Raw genomic sequence first — 14827 nt, 5'->3', positions numbered from 1 at the left:
CTACTTTTGGGGCACAAGCTAAGCTAAAAGCAGATAGTGAATACCATTTTCATTTTTGGTCTTCAGTTGTAAAAGCCAGTCTTTTTTGGATTCTTTTGATTAGTGAAAACTGTTACTCCCATTGATCTCTTCTAAAGCAAAGTATAATGCAAACTTGAATAGCACTTTTTACTTGGGAATCTGATGCTGAAATAGTGCTTTGGCTATGGTGAAGTCTGAAAGGGCTTTTTATTTTTGCCCCCAATTTTTATTGAATCACCATAATATACACATTTACAAAATTATTCATGACTGGGTTTCAGTTATACAGCGTTCGACTGAAACCATACGATCATATAATGTTCCAACACCCAGGTTTTTAAGACATTTGCAATATGCAGAAAGCCTTGGACCCTTTCTAAATGTTTAGTGATTGCCGAAAATTTAAAATCAAAATTTTAAAATGTAAGAAGAAATCTACGTGCTAATACAATGACATTATAGTTAGGTTTTTCATTGTATTGGCACTTGGAATGGGACGTGCAAAAATAAGAGGGCCATAGCAGTAGTACAGCAGGTGGGGTGCTTGCCTTGAATGCAACTCAGCCAATCAGTCTCTATCCTTGGCATCCATATGGTCTTCTAAACCCACTAGGAGGAGTAATCCCTGAGCGGACCAGGATGAAGTCATGAGCACCACTAGGTTCAGCCCAGAAGACAAAATGAACAAATTTAATAAGTAGTGATTATCTTTCATTATGGTAATGATGGTAACGGGCTGTTTTCACTCAAGGCCCCCCAGAAGGGGGCAGGTGAGAACCCTCCCCTCCCCAAGGGACCCAGCGCTGGCAGCCAACCTCCACTACCCAACCGCCACCACGCTCCAGGCAGCTTTCCGGACACATAAGACATTTCCTACCAATTTTCCATAATTACCATGCCATATTTGATGGAGTTCTCTTGCCCGCACACCTGGCTGTCTTCCCCGGGGCCCCTCTGAGGGGATGGGCTCCAGCTTCCCGCCCCGCCCCGAGCAGAGCTCCCGGCGGCTGAAGACCACCGGAACCTAGCCACAGCCATGCTTGAGCCCGTCTCCACACGTTTGGATAGGCCTCCTGCATAAAGGTACCAGCAGAGGAACCCAGGCGTGTGTAATCCCATCAATGGCCAACATCCAGAGACTTAAAAGCAAGCTCCCAGAAGCGATATCTTAAAACCTACTTCTTTCTCCCTCTGGGAGAAACTAGCAAGCTACCTAGAGTTTTCTGCCCACATGGGACAGCCTGGCAAGCCATGGTGTATTCATATGCTAAAGCGAGTAACAAGACTGGATCTCATTCCCCTGACCCTGAGAGAGCCTCCAATGCAGCACCTTTAGGAAGGCCGAATGGAGAGAGCTTCTAAAGTCTCAGGGATAGGGACTGGAGCAATAGCACAGCGGGTAGGGCGTTTGCCTTGCACGCAGCCGACCCGGGTTCGATTCCCAGCATCCCATATGGTCCCCTGAGCACTGCCAGGGGTAACTCCTGAGTGCAGAGCCAGGAGTAACCCCTGTGCATTGCCGGGTGTGACCCAAAAACCAAATAATAATAATAATAATAATGTTCATTATTCTTAAAATAAATAAATAAAGTCTCAGGGATAGGATGAATGGAGAAGTTACTGAGCCCGTTCGAGAAATCAACGAACAACGGGATTTCATGATCATGATTTGATGGAGTTCAGACAGTAGGCAACAAATCATAGAGATATATGTATACACACATACCTCTCAGAGAGCCTGGCAAACTACCCATGGTGTATTCAATATGCCAAAAACAGTAACGATAGGTCTCATTCCCCTTACCCTGAAAGAGCCTCCACTCATTGGGAAAGACGAGTAAGGAGAGGCTGCTAAAATCTCAGGGCTGGGAGGAATAGAGACGTTACTGGTGCCCGCTCGAATAAATCAAATAACAATGGGATGACAGTGACAGACAGTGATGGTAATTGAAACTTTAAAGGGGGGGGGCATCCCTGACCCACAAAATTGAGTTGGATTGGGGGGAGTGCTGTAGTCCTGGGGGAGGGAGACAAGTACACTGGTGATGAGTGTGGTGTTAGAATTGTCCGTGAGAAACCATTATTAATAGTATTGTAAGCCAAAAAATTAGGGGAAAAAATTTTTGAAGAGGGTGTGTTGGGACTAGGACTCAGGGCTGAGCATGCTTTGCCCCTGAGTATCAGCAGATATGACCCAAAACAAAACCAAAGAAGAGGACATAGAAGTTGAAATCCCTTTTGGAGAAAACAAAAAATATAAACCTGGTACCAGAGAGATAGTTCAGTGGTGCAGCACTTGCCTTACGTGCTGCTCAGGTTCAGTTCCTGGCAACGCATATATTCCATTGGGTCTTCTGAGCCTGCCAGGAGTGCAAAGCCATGAGTAACCCCTACATGGCCCAAATCACCACCACCACCAAAACATTACATATGTGATAATGTGTTAAGTCCATGTGTCACACTGTCTTTTTTTTTTTTCTTTGCATTTTGAATCACACCCAGCAATGCTCAGGGGTTACTCCTAGCTCTGCACTCAGGAATTACTCCTGGCATTGTTTCGGGGACCATATGGGATGCCAGGGATTGAACCCAGGTCGGCTGCATGCAAGGCAAGCGCCTTATCTGCTGTACTATGTGTTCCGGCCCCTGTCATGTTGCTTCTTATATAAATGGGGGTATGTCTGTAAACATGTAAAACAAACCTGTGTGTTCATAATTTTGAACTGAGTTATATGGAGCTTTTGCCTTTAAACTTGGCTGTGTGCTACTTATACCTTAGATATTATCAATCACTGTCATGTCATTGTCTTCCTTTGGTCAGAATCCATTCCCTATATTTTAATTTAACAAAATAAGATTTTCTTCCTAGTTAGATTTTGGAAGCAATTAAGATTTACATACATACTTTCTTGTTTTGTTTTTAAATGGAAGGTTCCACTTCCTCCCAATGGACAGATGCCAGGGTTTGGCCTTCTTCCAACGCCTCCATTTCCTCCCATGGCTCAGCCTGTGATTCCTCCTACTCCACCCGTGCAACCACCTTTCCAGGCTTCTTTCCAGGCACAGAATGAACCACTTACGCAGAAGGCACATCAGGTAAAATACCCTTCTCAAATGATGTTTCTAACTACATAGTTTTATATGCAGATTACTGGTTCATTGCGGGCTTTTTTTTAATGTAAGAAAAAATGAGCATAAATTAACTCCTAAAGTTTTAAAATGGAAGATGAATATCATAGTTTTGCCAATTTTTTAAGTTTGCATGTAGAGTTTTCATGTTTTGGGTGGTAGGTTGTGTTTTTTTTATATATATATTATAGATAGCAACTATAATCTTATAAACCATGTAAAAATTCTTTTGGAGGAGCCAGAGAGATAGTTTATGGGGAAAGTGCTTATCTTGTATGCAGCCTGACCTATCCTTGGTTTGGGTCTCGGCACTCCAGTGACAACCAAGAGTGATTCCTGAGCACAGAGCCAGGAGTAAGTCTTACACAATGTGTGGTCCAAAAATGTACAAAAAAATACCTTTTTCCATGGGTTGAAAAAAAGTTTTATAATAACTTTTATTGAGTTTTATTATTAAACTAATGACATGGTCTCAAGTAACCAGAGAACTGGTTTTTAAGGGCAAGCAGTTTATGACTTAAAATTTGTTCTTTTGCCTCTGTAATTTTTACTTACACATCTATTGATGGGATTTTTTTGTTTTTTATTTCAGGAAATGGAAGTAGAACAGCCTTGTATTCCAGAGGTTAAGCGGCATATATCTGATAACAGAAAGTCAAGATCAAGGTCAGCATCGAGGTAATTTATAGAAAATGTTTCCAATCCAGTCTCCTTTATGGGAGACATGAAAATTAAAATCAACTGTGATCATTTTATTTTATTTATTTTTTTGCTTTTTGGGTCATAGCACACAACTCTCAGGGGTTACTTCTGGCGGTGCTCAGGGAACCATATGGGATGCCGGGGAATCAAACCCGGATCGGCTACGTGTAAGGCAAACGCCCTACCCACTGTGTTATTACTCCAACCCCAACTTGTGATGATTTCAGATACTCACTGGCTATAAGATCATTTGGGAGGTACTGGGATGTGGCTTCCTGGTAGAACACCTTTGGGAGGCCTGGATTTCCTCCTTGGCAGCAGCACTTCCAGGTGCATTTACCAGTGGAGCAGTAAAAACAGTTGCACTTGGCATATCAACATGTTTGTGTGGCGTGGGGCAGAAGTCTTTTTGAGTACTCTGTTGCCTTTGCACAGATCGTCATGGGATTATAAAAATTATGTATTCAGAGTTTGTAAGCAAATTTTCACCCAAGATAGGAAAAAAGTAATACAGTAAACAGATTGATTTTTAATTCCCGAAGAAAAAAAAACACCAAGAAGATAATAGTAATAGCTGTATAGCTCAGTCATAATAGCTTCATACAATGTAGGGAAATGATTTAACAATACATTGATGCCAACATGTACCATCCATAGCTCACATTTAAATGTGGTTTAGCTAACAATTGCAACCTCAGCATTACCAGTGTTAATATTGGACCAGCAGTCTGGAGATGAGGCATGTTTTGTATAACTAGCAACTTCTTCAAAATATTTAAAAATATATCCTTTCTAGTTTTGAAAATTTTTTAATTCTTAGGCATGTTTCCTGCTATTGAGTTCTTTCATATCCAGTCATAAATTACTCTTTTTCAGATCAACATACTTATTTTTTCCCTTTATGTGCTATGTATTATTTCTCATGAAAATACTAGGTCACCAAAAAGGAGGCGGTCCCGATCAGGTTCTAGATCAAGAAGGTCTCGGCATCGACGTTCTAGATCTCGATCTAGGGATAGACGCAGACATTCTCCTAGATCTCGATCCCAAGAAAGACGGGATCGAGAAAAAGAAAGAGAACGCCGGCAGAAAGGCCTCCCTCAGATCAAGCCAGAAACTGCTAGTGGTAAATTAACCTTTATATTCTATACATTTACTGCATAATTTTATTTTGTCATGGCGTAAAAGTGTTTTTATAGGTCAGTGGAAGAAAATATACCTTGCATGTGTGAAGTCCTGGGTTTTTAGCACTGCAAGTGCTAATTTTTTTTTTATTTTTAGTGTAACACATACATTTGTTTACTTACGATATTTATGTAGTCACTGAAATAATAAGGATATGATTGGGTTAAAAACTTTTTAACAAGCAAATTTTTTTAGTCATGAAAGTTATTCATGGTTGGGTTAAAAAGCTTTAATAATCTAGCAAAGTACCATTTTGTTGTATCTTGTTGGTGCTTTGTTGTATACCCTTGGGTTTACTTTTAGGCAGCTAAAAAATTACAATATAGAGTATACCAGATCCATGAACAGAGATAAGTAATCGCCTGTCATGAATCTACTATATGAAACATAAAACTCAAACACTAGCCACTAGCTCTTCTGTAAGCATTGTGAAGGTTGTATGCTCCCCACACACACATAAATAATAACCACTTCATTTTATAAAGATTTAATAAGTATGAGAATATTAATTTACATTATGAAACTTTAACTTAAATGTGTGATGTATGTCATATCTGTCCGTAGTATGTTAATTCGGTTGTGCTAAGTGCAGTTTTGATATATATCTCAGTGGCTATTATAAATAATATTTGACATGGCTAGGGCCCACATAAAACTTGGTAATAACCTAACCTAGTGTTAAAACATACAAGAAAACTTGATGCTGGACTCTCGGAAAGGGACAGCTGCATAAGGTGAATAGCAACAATGATCTTAGTGATGGAGAGTTCATATTGGTCTTGGCTTTGTTATTCACTCTCAGAGTGACCTTGGGAAGCATTAAATTTATTCTGTACCCAGGTTTCATAGATGAAAAATCTTTATTTTTATTTTTTTATTTTTAAGCCTGGACTTTTCTCTGTGTTTCAGCTTCTCTCCTTAATCTGTATTTTGTCTTTATCCTGGTTCTGTTGCTGTAAGTTAACCACTACCTCGGTTGTAGAATTTTTCAGAACTTCCTGGGATTTACCACTTGATCTTGTGGAGTCAGTGTAATTCCTTTCATATTTTCTGCAACGACTATTTTATGTAAGTGCAGTGCTGCTTATTTTCAGATGTGTATATCTTTGTGACTATAATTTTATTTTTTTTGAAGTGTGTAGCACTACACTCTGGGTGGGACAGCTGGATAAAAGGACTACCCAGCAGGATGTCGCCAGTCTCTTGGAAGAGTTTGGTCCTATTGAAGCAATTAATGTGAGTGTTTGTTAAATTACTTAACGATTATGTGAGTTCATACTTAGCATTCTCTGTATGTAGATTGCCTTTAGAATTTGCAGTCTTTCTTTATTCTTTTGTGTTGTTCTACTTTGGGCCACACCCCATCTCCGGGCTATTTGAGGCTCTGTCATGGATTGAACCTGGGCCTTTGCATGCATCACACGTGGTCAGTCCATCAAGCTATCTCTCGTACCTAACTTAAAATCTTTTTTTCTAGAAAAACATAGTTCTGGAGGAGGGTTGTAGATGAGTTCATAAACAAATAATAATCAAGATGAACCTTGTATTTCCAATTTGCAGGGTGATTTAATTTTAGGATATAGAACACTTTGTCACACACAATGTGTGGAGGGGTGTCTATTGTTGGAACTTGTTGCTTGCCGTTTTATCTTGTTGCTTTTTTGATTTAGCTATAATTTGTAACATTAAATTATTTTGGAGCAGATGATTCCTCCCAGAGGTTGTGCCTACATTGTCATGGTTCATAGGCAAGACGCTTACCGCGCCCTACAGAAACTGAGCCGAGGAAATTACAAAGTGAACCAGAAATCTATAAAGGTATAGTTTTATGTCTTAGTAATTTTTTTTATAATTTGTTGCTCATTATATATTATTTGGCTGCTTAAAAGCTATGTTTCTTGGACTTAAAGAACCGTTATCTCCAAAATATTAACATATAATTTGGAATGTTAGACATGTAGTATATAATTTGTAACTTACATTGTTTAGTAGAGTATTTCACCTTGTCAGTTTTTTAAAGTTTGTATATTCCATAATTCATTTTAAAACTTGTCATCTCACTTTAAAATTGACTATCATTAAATGTTGGAGAGAAAGCTGTAGATCCTTGGGAATTCTTCCGCTAAAGGATGATAGTGTTTTCCTAATGTCAGGATATCCTGTTTTGCCCTAGATTATACCACAAAATTAATTGCTCTAATATTGATGAATTTTTGAAGTACCCAACACTTCTTAAGGTGATCCACAGTATGACAAGTGTACAGTCTTTTCAAAGTAATGAATATGAAATAGCCATTCCCAATAAACTGGGTTGAATGGCAAGGGTCACTGGAGGAGTAGGATGCTGATGCCAATTAAATTTCTATTCTAGGACAAAGTGGGATAAAAGGGTAATCTCTTTACTGATGCCAAATAGAACTATGATATCCAGGAAAAAGGCTAGGCTAGATTCCTTGACCCTTGCTGCCCGGGTCTGATTAGAGGCATGGGAAGCAGTTAATGCACAGTATATAATAATCTCCTTTGTGTCTTTTCTTTTTATATTAACTAACGATGAAATAGATTGCCTGGGCCTTAAACAAAGGAATAAAGGCAGATTATAAGCAGTATTGGGATGTAGAACTTGGTGTTACATATGTTCCATGGGACAAAGTCAAGCCTGAAGAACTGGAGAGTTTTTGTGAAGGAGGAATGTTAGACAGTGATACACTAAATCCAGGTAAAGAAACATTTCATTTCTTTGAAAAATTCATCTACTTGTCAGGCTAATAAAATACAAAGTTTATTCTGTGCACTAGGAAGTAGTTTTATATATATATATATATTTTTTTTTCTTCAAATAGCCAGTATTATACACTATGGATCCAATGGTAAATAACAATTGTGGTCTTGTGCTAGTGTAGTTTTTATGTAATGGACAAATGTAGATGCCTACAAAATAATCATTGTGGGGATTTTGTTTTTGATCCTTACCCTGCAGTGCTTAGGGCTTACTCCTTGCTCTTCACTCAGGCATCACTTTCTGGTGGGCTCAGGGGACATATATGGCCTTAAGGATAAAACCTGGGTTGGTCACATGCATGACAAGTTTGGGTTTAGGGCCACCCCTGGCTGCACTCAGGACTTTCTCCTGGTTCTACATTTAATGGATCACTCCTAGCAGGGACAGATAGCAGGCCTAGATTGCCTGTTTCTAGGGTAAGCGCCTTAATCTGCTCTATTATCTCTCCGGCTGTGGAATTAATTAAATACTAGAACTCTTTACTGAAAACTATACCGTGTCAAATGAATGTAATGGAGCCCGTTAAAGTACAGGGGTTAAAGTGTATGCCTTTCGTGCATCCAACTCTGGTTCTACTTGGTTACTCCTAGTGGTACCCATGGGACCCTTTGTGGTACAGGGGATTAAGTTGGGCTCTGTCGAATTCAAGGGAGACACCTTAACCCCCAGTACTTGCTGTACAGCCCAAGAAACCATATATACGATAAGAAGGTGCCATTATTTGTGATTATGAGGGTTTTGAAATACTGGATAAAACAGTGGGATTCCAGTGGGCAATATGACATTTTGTATGGGCATGACCCAGACATTGATAGAATAGAGTACAGGCAAGGAGAACTGAGTCACAATGTGGCATAACAGAATTGAGTGCAAGTATACAGACGAACACTAGCAGAGGGAGGATTTGAGAGCCAGAGCAAGTGATTTTGGACAAACCCTATACTTCCTCTCTGTATTACATGGTACTTTCACTTACAAGTTTTGAGGCTAGGTTTCTGTTTAAATGAATGTGTATTTTGACCTACTATATGCCAAGCTTTCTGTGATACTCCTTTTTTTTTTTCTTTCTTTTTGGGTCACACCTGGCAATGCACAGGGGTTACTCCTGGCTCTGTACTCAGGAATTACTCCTGGCGGTGGGATGCTGGGAATCGAACCCGGATCAGCCGAGTGCAAGGCAAACACCCTCCCCGCTGTGCTATCGCTCCAGCCCCAATTCTGTGATATTCTTGTCCAGAGTGAAAAGAATTCTTCCTCCCAGGATCTTAAATTGAAACAATAAAAGTTGTGGTTAAGAACATAGACCCTAGGCGCCAAAGCAGTAGCGTAGTAGGTAGGGCATTTGCCTTGCATGCAGTGAACCTGGATTCAATCTCCAGCATCTCTTGGTCTCCTGAGCATCATAAGGAGTAATCCCTGAGCATCTCCTGACGTGACCCAAAAAGACACTCCCCCGCTTAAACACACACACTCCCTCCCCCCCCCAAAAAAAAAATAGAACATAGATTCTAGAGCCATATGTCTGGATTTAGTCTTATGCCAGTAGGTATTTGACCATGAGCAATATTGTCAGATGAAGTAGAATTAATATTAGAACCTACTATATTTGGTTTGAAAAATGAATAAATAGAGTATCCTTAGAATTTTGGGGGTAGAAGAAATAGTACAGTAGGTAAGGGCTCTTACCTTGCACTCAGCTGACCTAGGTTTGATCCCCAGCGTCCTATATGCCTCCTGAGCACTGTTGGGTATGGTTCCCCAAAGAATAACAACAACAAACAAAACCTAAAAAAGAACCTTGGCACCATAGTAAGCATTCTTTTTTATATTTGCTATTGCTGCTCACTTACTACTTTAAAATAAGCATAGGATTTTCTGCTGATTTTTACATCCTCAGCATTTTAAAAATCCTTTCTAGATTTAAAGTTATAAGCTGAACAGGTTAGACATGTCTTATTAAATGACTTTTCTTTAATATTCGTAGATTGGAAAGGAATTCCAAAAAAACCTGAAAATGAGGTTGCTCAGAATGGAGGAGCAGAACCCTCTCACACAGAACCAGTATCACCTGTCCCTAAACCTTTACCTGTGCCTGTCCCTCCTATGCCAGTTCCTGCACCTATCACAGTACCTCCTCCACAGGTGAGAATGGGGCATTGAAATTGGAGTGTCTGAAGGGTGTCCTTGTGGTTCTAATTGCAGATGTATGTCTAGAATCATATCCAAAGCAAATGGTAACAAAACCACAGTAAATGTTAATCATTGCTTTATGTTAAAATATTTTAGGCATGGCATGCAAGCAGGTTTCTTATATTTTGCTTATAGTTACCTTCTCCCCTGCTTACTGAGTATTTAGGGACTTATATGTTGAAGGAACTTGAAGTTATACCCAGTAAGTCGGTTTGAGGGACTTTGCAGTGGGGAAAGGGAGTGTTCAGCCCACACCCAGCGATGCTCAGGGCTAATTGGTGTGACGTCTTATCTGATGGACCATTGCATTCAGAATTTCTAAAAACCCTGAGTTTTGACAGATGCAAATTGCAACTCAGTTATGTATATATAGTCAGTGTGACTTTTGGCAAGTCACTTGTCCGCTCCTCCTTGTCCTCACTGAATATGCAAATTCCCTTTCCTGAATTTGGCTTGGTATTCCTCCTATATAAGAGTTGTTTTGAGTATTAAATGAGATGATCGTGTTTCCTATTGCATAAAAAACTAAATGACTAAAAACTTTTCTGATCAAATTTGCAGATTTTATGACCTATGATTTGATGTGTAGTCTTAGAATTTTCTCATCTTTCAGTACCTTTCTCAGTTATCACATTGAATCTGAATCAGGTCAATCTGAGTTATCACAAAAGTGGTTTTCTCAAAGTGGGAGGAATATTACTTAGATAGAAGCTATACATGTGCAGCCTTCCAGGACAGGTTCTGAGTAAGACTGAATAGATACTAATGCTCCTAAACCTGCTGACATGGGTCAAACCTTCTCTAAACTGTAGTTATGTGAGATGGGCACTTTGCCATTTTACAGATTTCTGAAGGCATAAGTAGCTTGCTGAAGGTCACCTAGTACTCTAGTTAGTGGTTCATTGGGGGCCAAGCAGCCCTAGCACTTGGATTAACCACTGTTAAGGTACCAACCACGCTCCACATTGACTGATAGATCATCTTATGGTGAAACATTTTATGATCATACTATGTTGGAAAACAGTTGTTGGAGAAGTGTGATGTCAGTTTCCTGTCATAAAGAGCAAAAATATGATCTCTTTCATTTGGCTAACAGATTATCACTTGGTATGTAACTTCACATAAGAACTTTTTTTTTTTTTTTAAAGAAATTTTTTCCCAGCAAGGATATGTTTGCTATTGGGGGTGTGGGGTATGCAGATAAGTTTCTGGGGATCTGAAGCCACTTAACAATGTTGCCAGGAACCACCCACTATCACTGTGTGGTTTCATTTCTTTTTCTCTCCCCAGGTCCCACCACATCAGCCAGGCCCACCTGTCGTTGGTGCTCTCCAGCCACCTGCTTTCACGCCTCCTATGGGAATTCCCCCTCCTGGCTTTGGTCCTGGTGTCCCTCCTCCGCCGCCACCTCCACCGTTTTTACGCCCAGGATTTAATCCAATGCATTTGCCACCAGGTACACTAAGTTGTTTGAAATGGCATTCTGTAAGAGCCTGAAATGAAATGACACTCCAGTAAGTTGATGATATTTTTCTTATTCTAGGTTTTCTCCCTCCTGGACCCCCACCTCCTATAACTCCACCAGTATCCATTCCTCCTCCTCACACTCCACCAATAAGCATCCCAAACTGTAAGCATGTTTTTCCTTTGTGTTCGCTTGCCCGCTGGAGTTGAGAGTAGGAGGGAGATTGGACCGATAATAAGGGCCATAGTACGGCAAAATACTGTTGACCAGGGAGATAATTATTCAGCTTCACATGTTGATATAATTATATTCCTTAGCCACTATCGCTGGTATAAATGAAGACCCTACAAAAGACTTATCTATTGGAAATCCCATTCCAACAGTGGTATCTGGGGCTAGAGGAAACGCCGAGTCTGGTGACAGTGTGAAAATGTATGGCTCTGCTGCGCCGCCTGCCGCACCCACGAATCTGCCCACCCCTCCTGTAACCCAGCCTGTTTCGCTCCTTGGTAAGTTAATTTTTATGTCATTGGTTGATTTTCCCCCCAAGTTAGCTTTTTTTAAAGCAGTTCTGCCAATTGTGGTAAAATGTTTTCTGAGATTTTTCTTTGAGGAAATTTTTCCTCTTCCTTTGTCTCAAGATAGAGTAGTCCATGAGACAACTTGAAAGATGAAATCAAGTTGGTTCTGAATAAAAGATTGGAATTGCATGCGTTAGTTTGATCTTGAAAAGAGATTAATCTCTATGAGAAAGAATAGGTAGAAAGCTCCTGATTACCAAAATTCTTGATCTGTATTTCTGATACGAGAATTTTTTTTCTGTCTGTATATCAATTTTTACATATTTAAAATGTCCCTGGAATTTGGTAATGTTCTCTGTGAGCTAGCAAAGAAGTGATGTTAGCTATGTTGCAAGAAAATGGCTTTGTGATCTAAGTGACATTTTGCAGTCTGGGGCGATGCTTTCTCCCAGCCCTTCAGTGTCTCCCTTATGGATTTTTATCTTTTGAGCTCCATTATCCTGCATAGTCAAGGAAAGTGTGATAGGCTTTACATGCCTAAAAGGCCTTGCCTTCTGCTTGAATTACTAATGAATAATATTGTTTACTTCTTAACAACAACAATATTTTATATTAATAAATGTTTCTATCTGAAGTGGTGCTTCCAACTACATAGCACTTGAATTTCCTAGTGAATAGTTAGTCATCCTTATTTATTATGATATTCTAGTCCTGTAAGCCCACTGTAATTTTTAGAGGTGTATTTGTGTGCATGTTTGCTTCCATAATCTTAGATTTTTTTTTTAGGAAAGAGCATATTGATTGCATTTGAAAAGTAGGGTTTTGGGGCACTGGTTTGTGACGTAGGGCTTTTACTTTCCATCTTCACCTGTTGGAAATTTTTACTTTGTGCATGTACTATATATACATAATAAAAATTTATTTGTTTTTAAATGGCATGCTGTCTTCTACCCTCTCCAAGACTGAGCTTAGTCTTACAATAAACTTGAATTTTACTTCTCTTAGTACACGGACTGGGTGAAACTGGCACAAGTAAATATAGTAGTCGCCATAGTGATGGGAAATGATTTAATAAGGATGTGTTCAATAGATCTCTGTTCTAACAGAACTCATTATGATAGGTGGAGCTGGAAAATATTAACATTTTAGGGGAGATCACTTTTCCTATCTCCCCATTTGAAATAAGATCATTGTACAACACAAAATCTTGAGTCTTAGAGAATTTCAGATCAATGTGATTCCTTCACTTCATGCCCACAACTCTGATTATGAGTTCTCTTGAAATGAAATGAGCCTCCATGGATTATAGACCAGCTGCAATTAAGGAAGTCTGTGTATATTGTGCTCCTTATCTTGGCTTAGTAAGTTTCTTGAGGGAACAAAGATGTCATCATTTCCAACAGTTTAATAGTCATTACTTTCAAACTTCTTGACGAAACAGACAGAAATTGTCTCTGATTTAACACTTAAATCTCAAAAATTCTGCACTTTATTTCACATCACTACTGTAGTCTGTGACTTAAATCTGTCCAACACATGAACAAACTACAGGTCAACCTTTGGTGAGGTTGAAAAATTAACTAGATAACCTAAGCACTACTAGAAAAAAAATTAAGTTCTTTAACGTTTGTCATTACCTGACACTTCGTTGGATCCCCATTTCCCTACAATGAAAGCTCCAGAAGAGGTATATTTGCTTTCCGAGTGATGCATGGATGATGGATGGGTGGATGGATGGTTAGTTGGTTGATTTTCATTGCAGAGATGTTTATATCCTGATTGTCTATAATTATTGAAGCAAAATTGAGTAATTTAAGGCAGTTTCAAATCTGAGAGCTTAAAATTTGGCTTAGCATTAAAAAACACTTCTAACTAAAGTGCAATACTTTAGTTCCATTTATGATTTTAGCCTTCTGTCTGGGTCTGAGTTTCAAAGACATTGCAGGGAGTAGCCCTGGCTCTTGTGCCCCAGCTCTACTGGGGGGTGATTCTGTTTACCAGGAAACCACTTGCATTCCTTCACTTAGAAATCCTGAAGAGAATAACCAGGGAATTTTGAGATTTTTGAATGCCTGTAAATAAAAGGGTTTTTCAAATATCCAAACCTAGCTTCATTGTTTTGGTAAAAGAATAAAATAATCATGTGCCATAAGTAGCTACAGCTCTGAAGGATGGGGGTAAGGGGTGTTCTGACTGTTGGCCACAGAGTGGAACAATAGAACGCTAAGTTGTGTCCAAGTTTCCCCTGATGCTTCAGTGTTTCCTTTTATGATAACAAAAAGAAGTGTTATGTTGCCTATGGCCTAAACTGCTGCACTCAACTTCAGTTTATTTGTAAATAAAGGATATTCCATGGTAGGAATGATTCAGTGGGTTAACACATTAAAAGACAGCTGCGGTGGGCGGGGCTTGCCATGGAGTCAGCACTCAGTGAATTGGTAGGACGGGTAAGGAACAGTAGAGATGTTTGGACGATCTCAAGAAGAACATTTTTATTTGCAATTCTAAAATGGTTAATTTAACTGATTTGGGTTTTACCTTTTATTTAAACCTTATGCAGAGGAAGCAGGCTTTTAGGGAGGGGGAGTCTTAGTTGCAATATGCAAACTAAACATCATAAAAAGGTATTTTTATGATAGATTAGAATGGATCCTAAGTTCACATATGTATGTGTCATCAATCGACTTACTAAGAAGATACATTGGTCAGTGATATTTTACTTAAGTAGTTCAACATGGAATATGTCTTATGCCTATAATAAATGATACTCAGCTTTCTTTCAATGAAGGGTTTATATGTCACTGAGGCTTAACTGTGTTCTTGTAACCTTAA

At 39.3% G+C, this 14827-nt stretch overlaps 1 protein-coding gene across 4 annotated transcripts in view; it reads left to right on the top strand.

Moving 5' to 3' along the window:
• Nucleotides 1–14827, top strand: part of SCAF4 (SR-related CTD associated factor 4) — a 69769-nt gene that overhangs the window by 41817 nt on the left and 13125 nt on the right. For 2 of the 4 annotated variants that reach the window (XM_055125022.1, XM_055125025.1), the window contains 10 exons: nt 2953–3117; nt 3743–3828; nt 4788–4978; nt 6173–6273; nt 6742–6855; nt 7600–7756; nt 9804–9961; nt 11300–11465; nt 11553–11639; nt 11792–11983. In XM_055125022.1, coding sequence (XP_054980997.1) covers nt 2953–3117; nt 3743–3828; nt 4788–4978; nt 6173–6273; nt 6742–6855; nt 7600–7756; nt 9804–9961; nt 11300–11465; nt 11553–11639; nt 11792–11983 — 1417 coding nt within the window. The remainder of the gene's footprint in view (nt 1–2952; nt 3118–3742; nt 3829–4787; nt 4979–6172; nt 6274–6741; nt 6856–7599; nt 7757–9803; nt 9962–11299; nt 11466–11552; nt 11640–11791; nt 11984–14827) is intronic. The other 2 variants (XM_055125023.1, XM_055125024.1) reach the window with 2 other exon arrangements.

Source organism: Sorex araneus, chromosome 2 (assembly GCF_027595985.1).
Source record: "Sorex araneus isolate mSorAra2 chromosome 2, mSorAra2.pri, whole genome shotgun sequence".
Classification (NCBI taxonomy): domain Eukaryota; kingdom Metazoa; phylum Chordata; class Mammalia; order Eulipotyphla; family Soricidae; genus Sorex; species Sorex araneus.
Note: the sequence above shows the minus strand (reverse complement) of the source record. Positions and strands in the feature narration are given on the sequence as shown.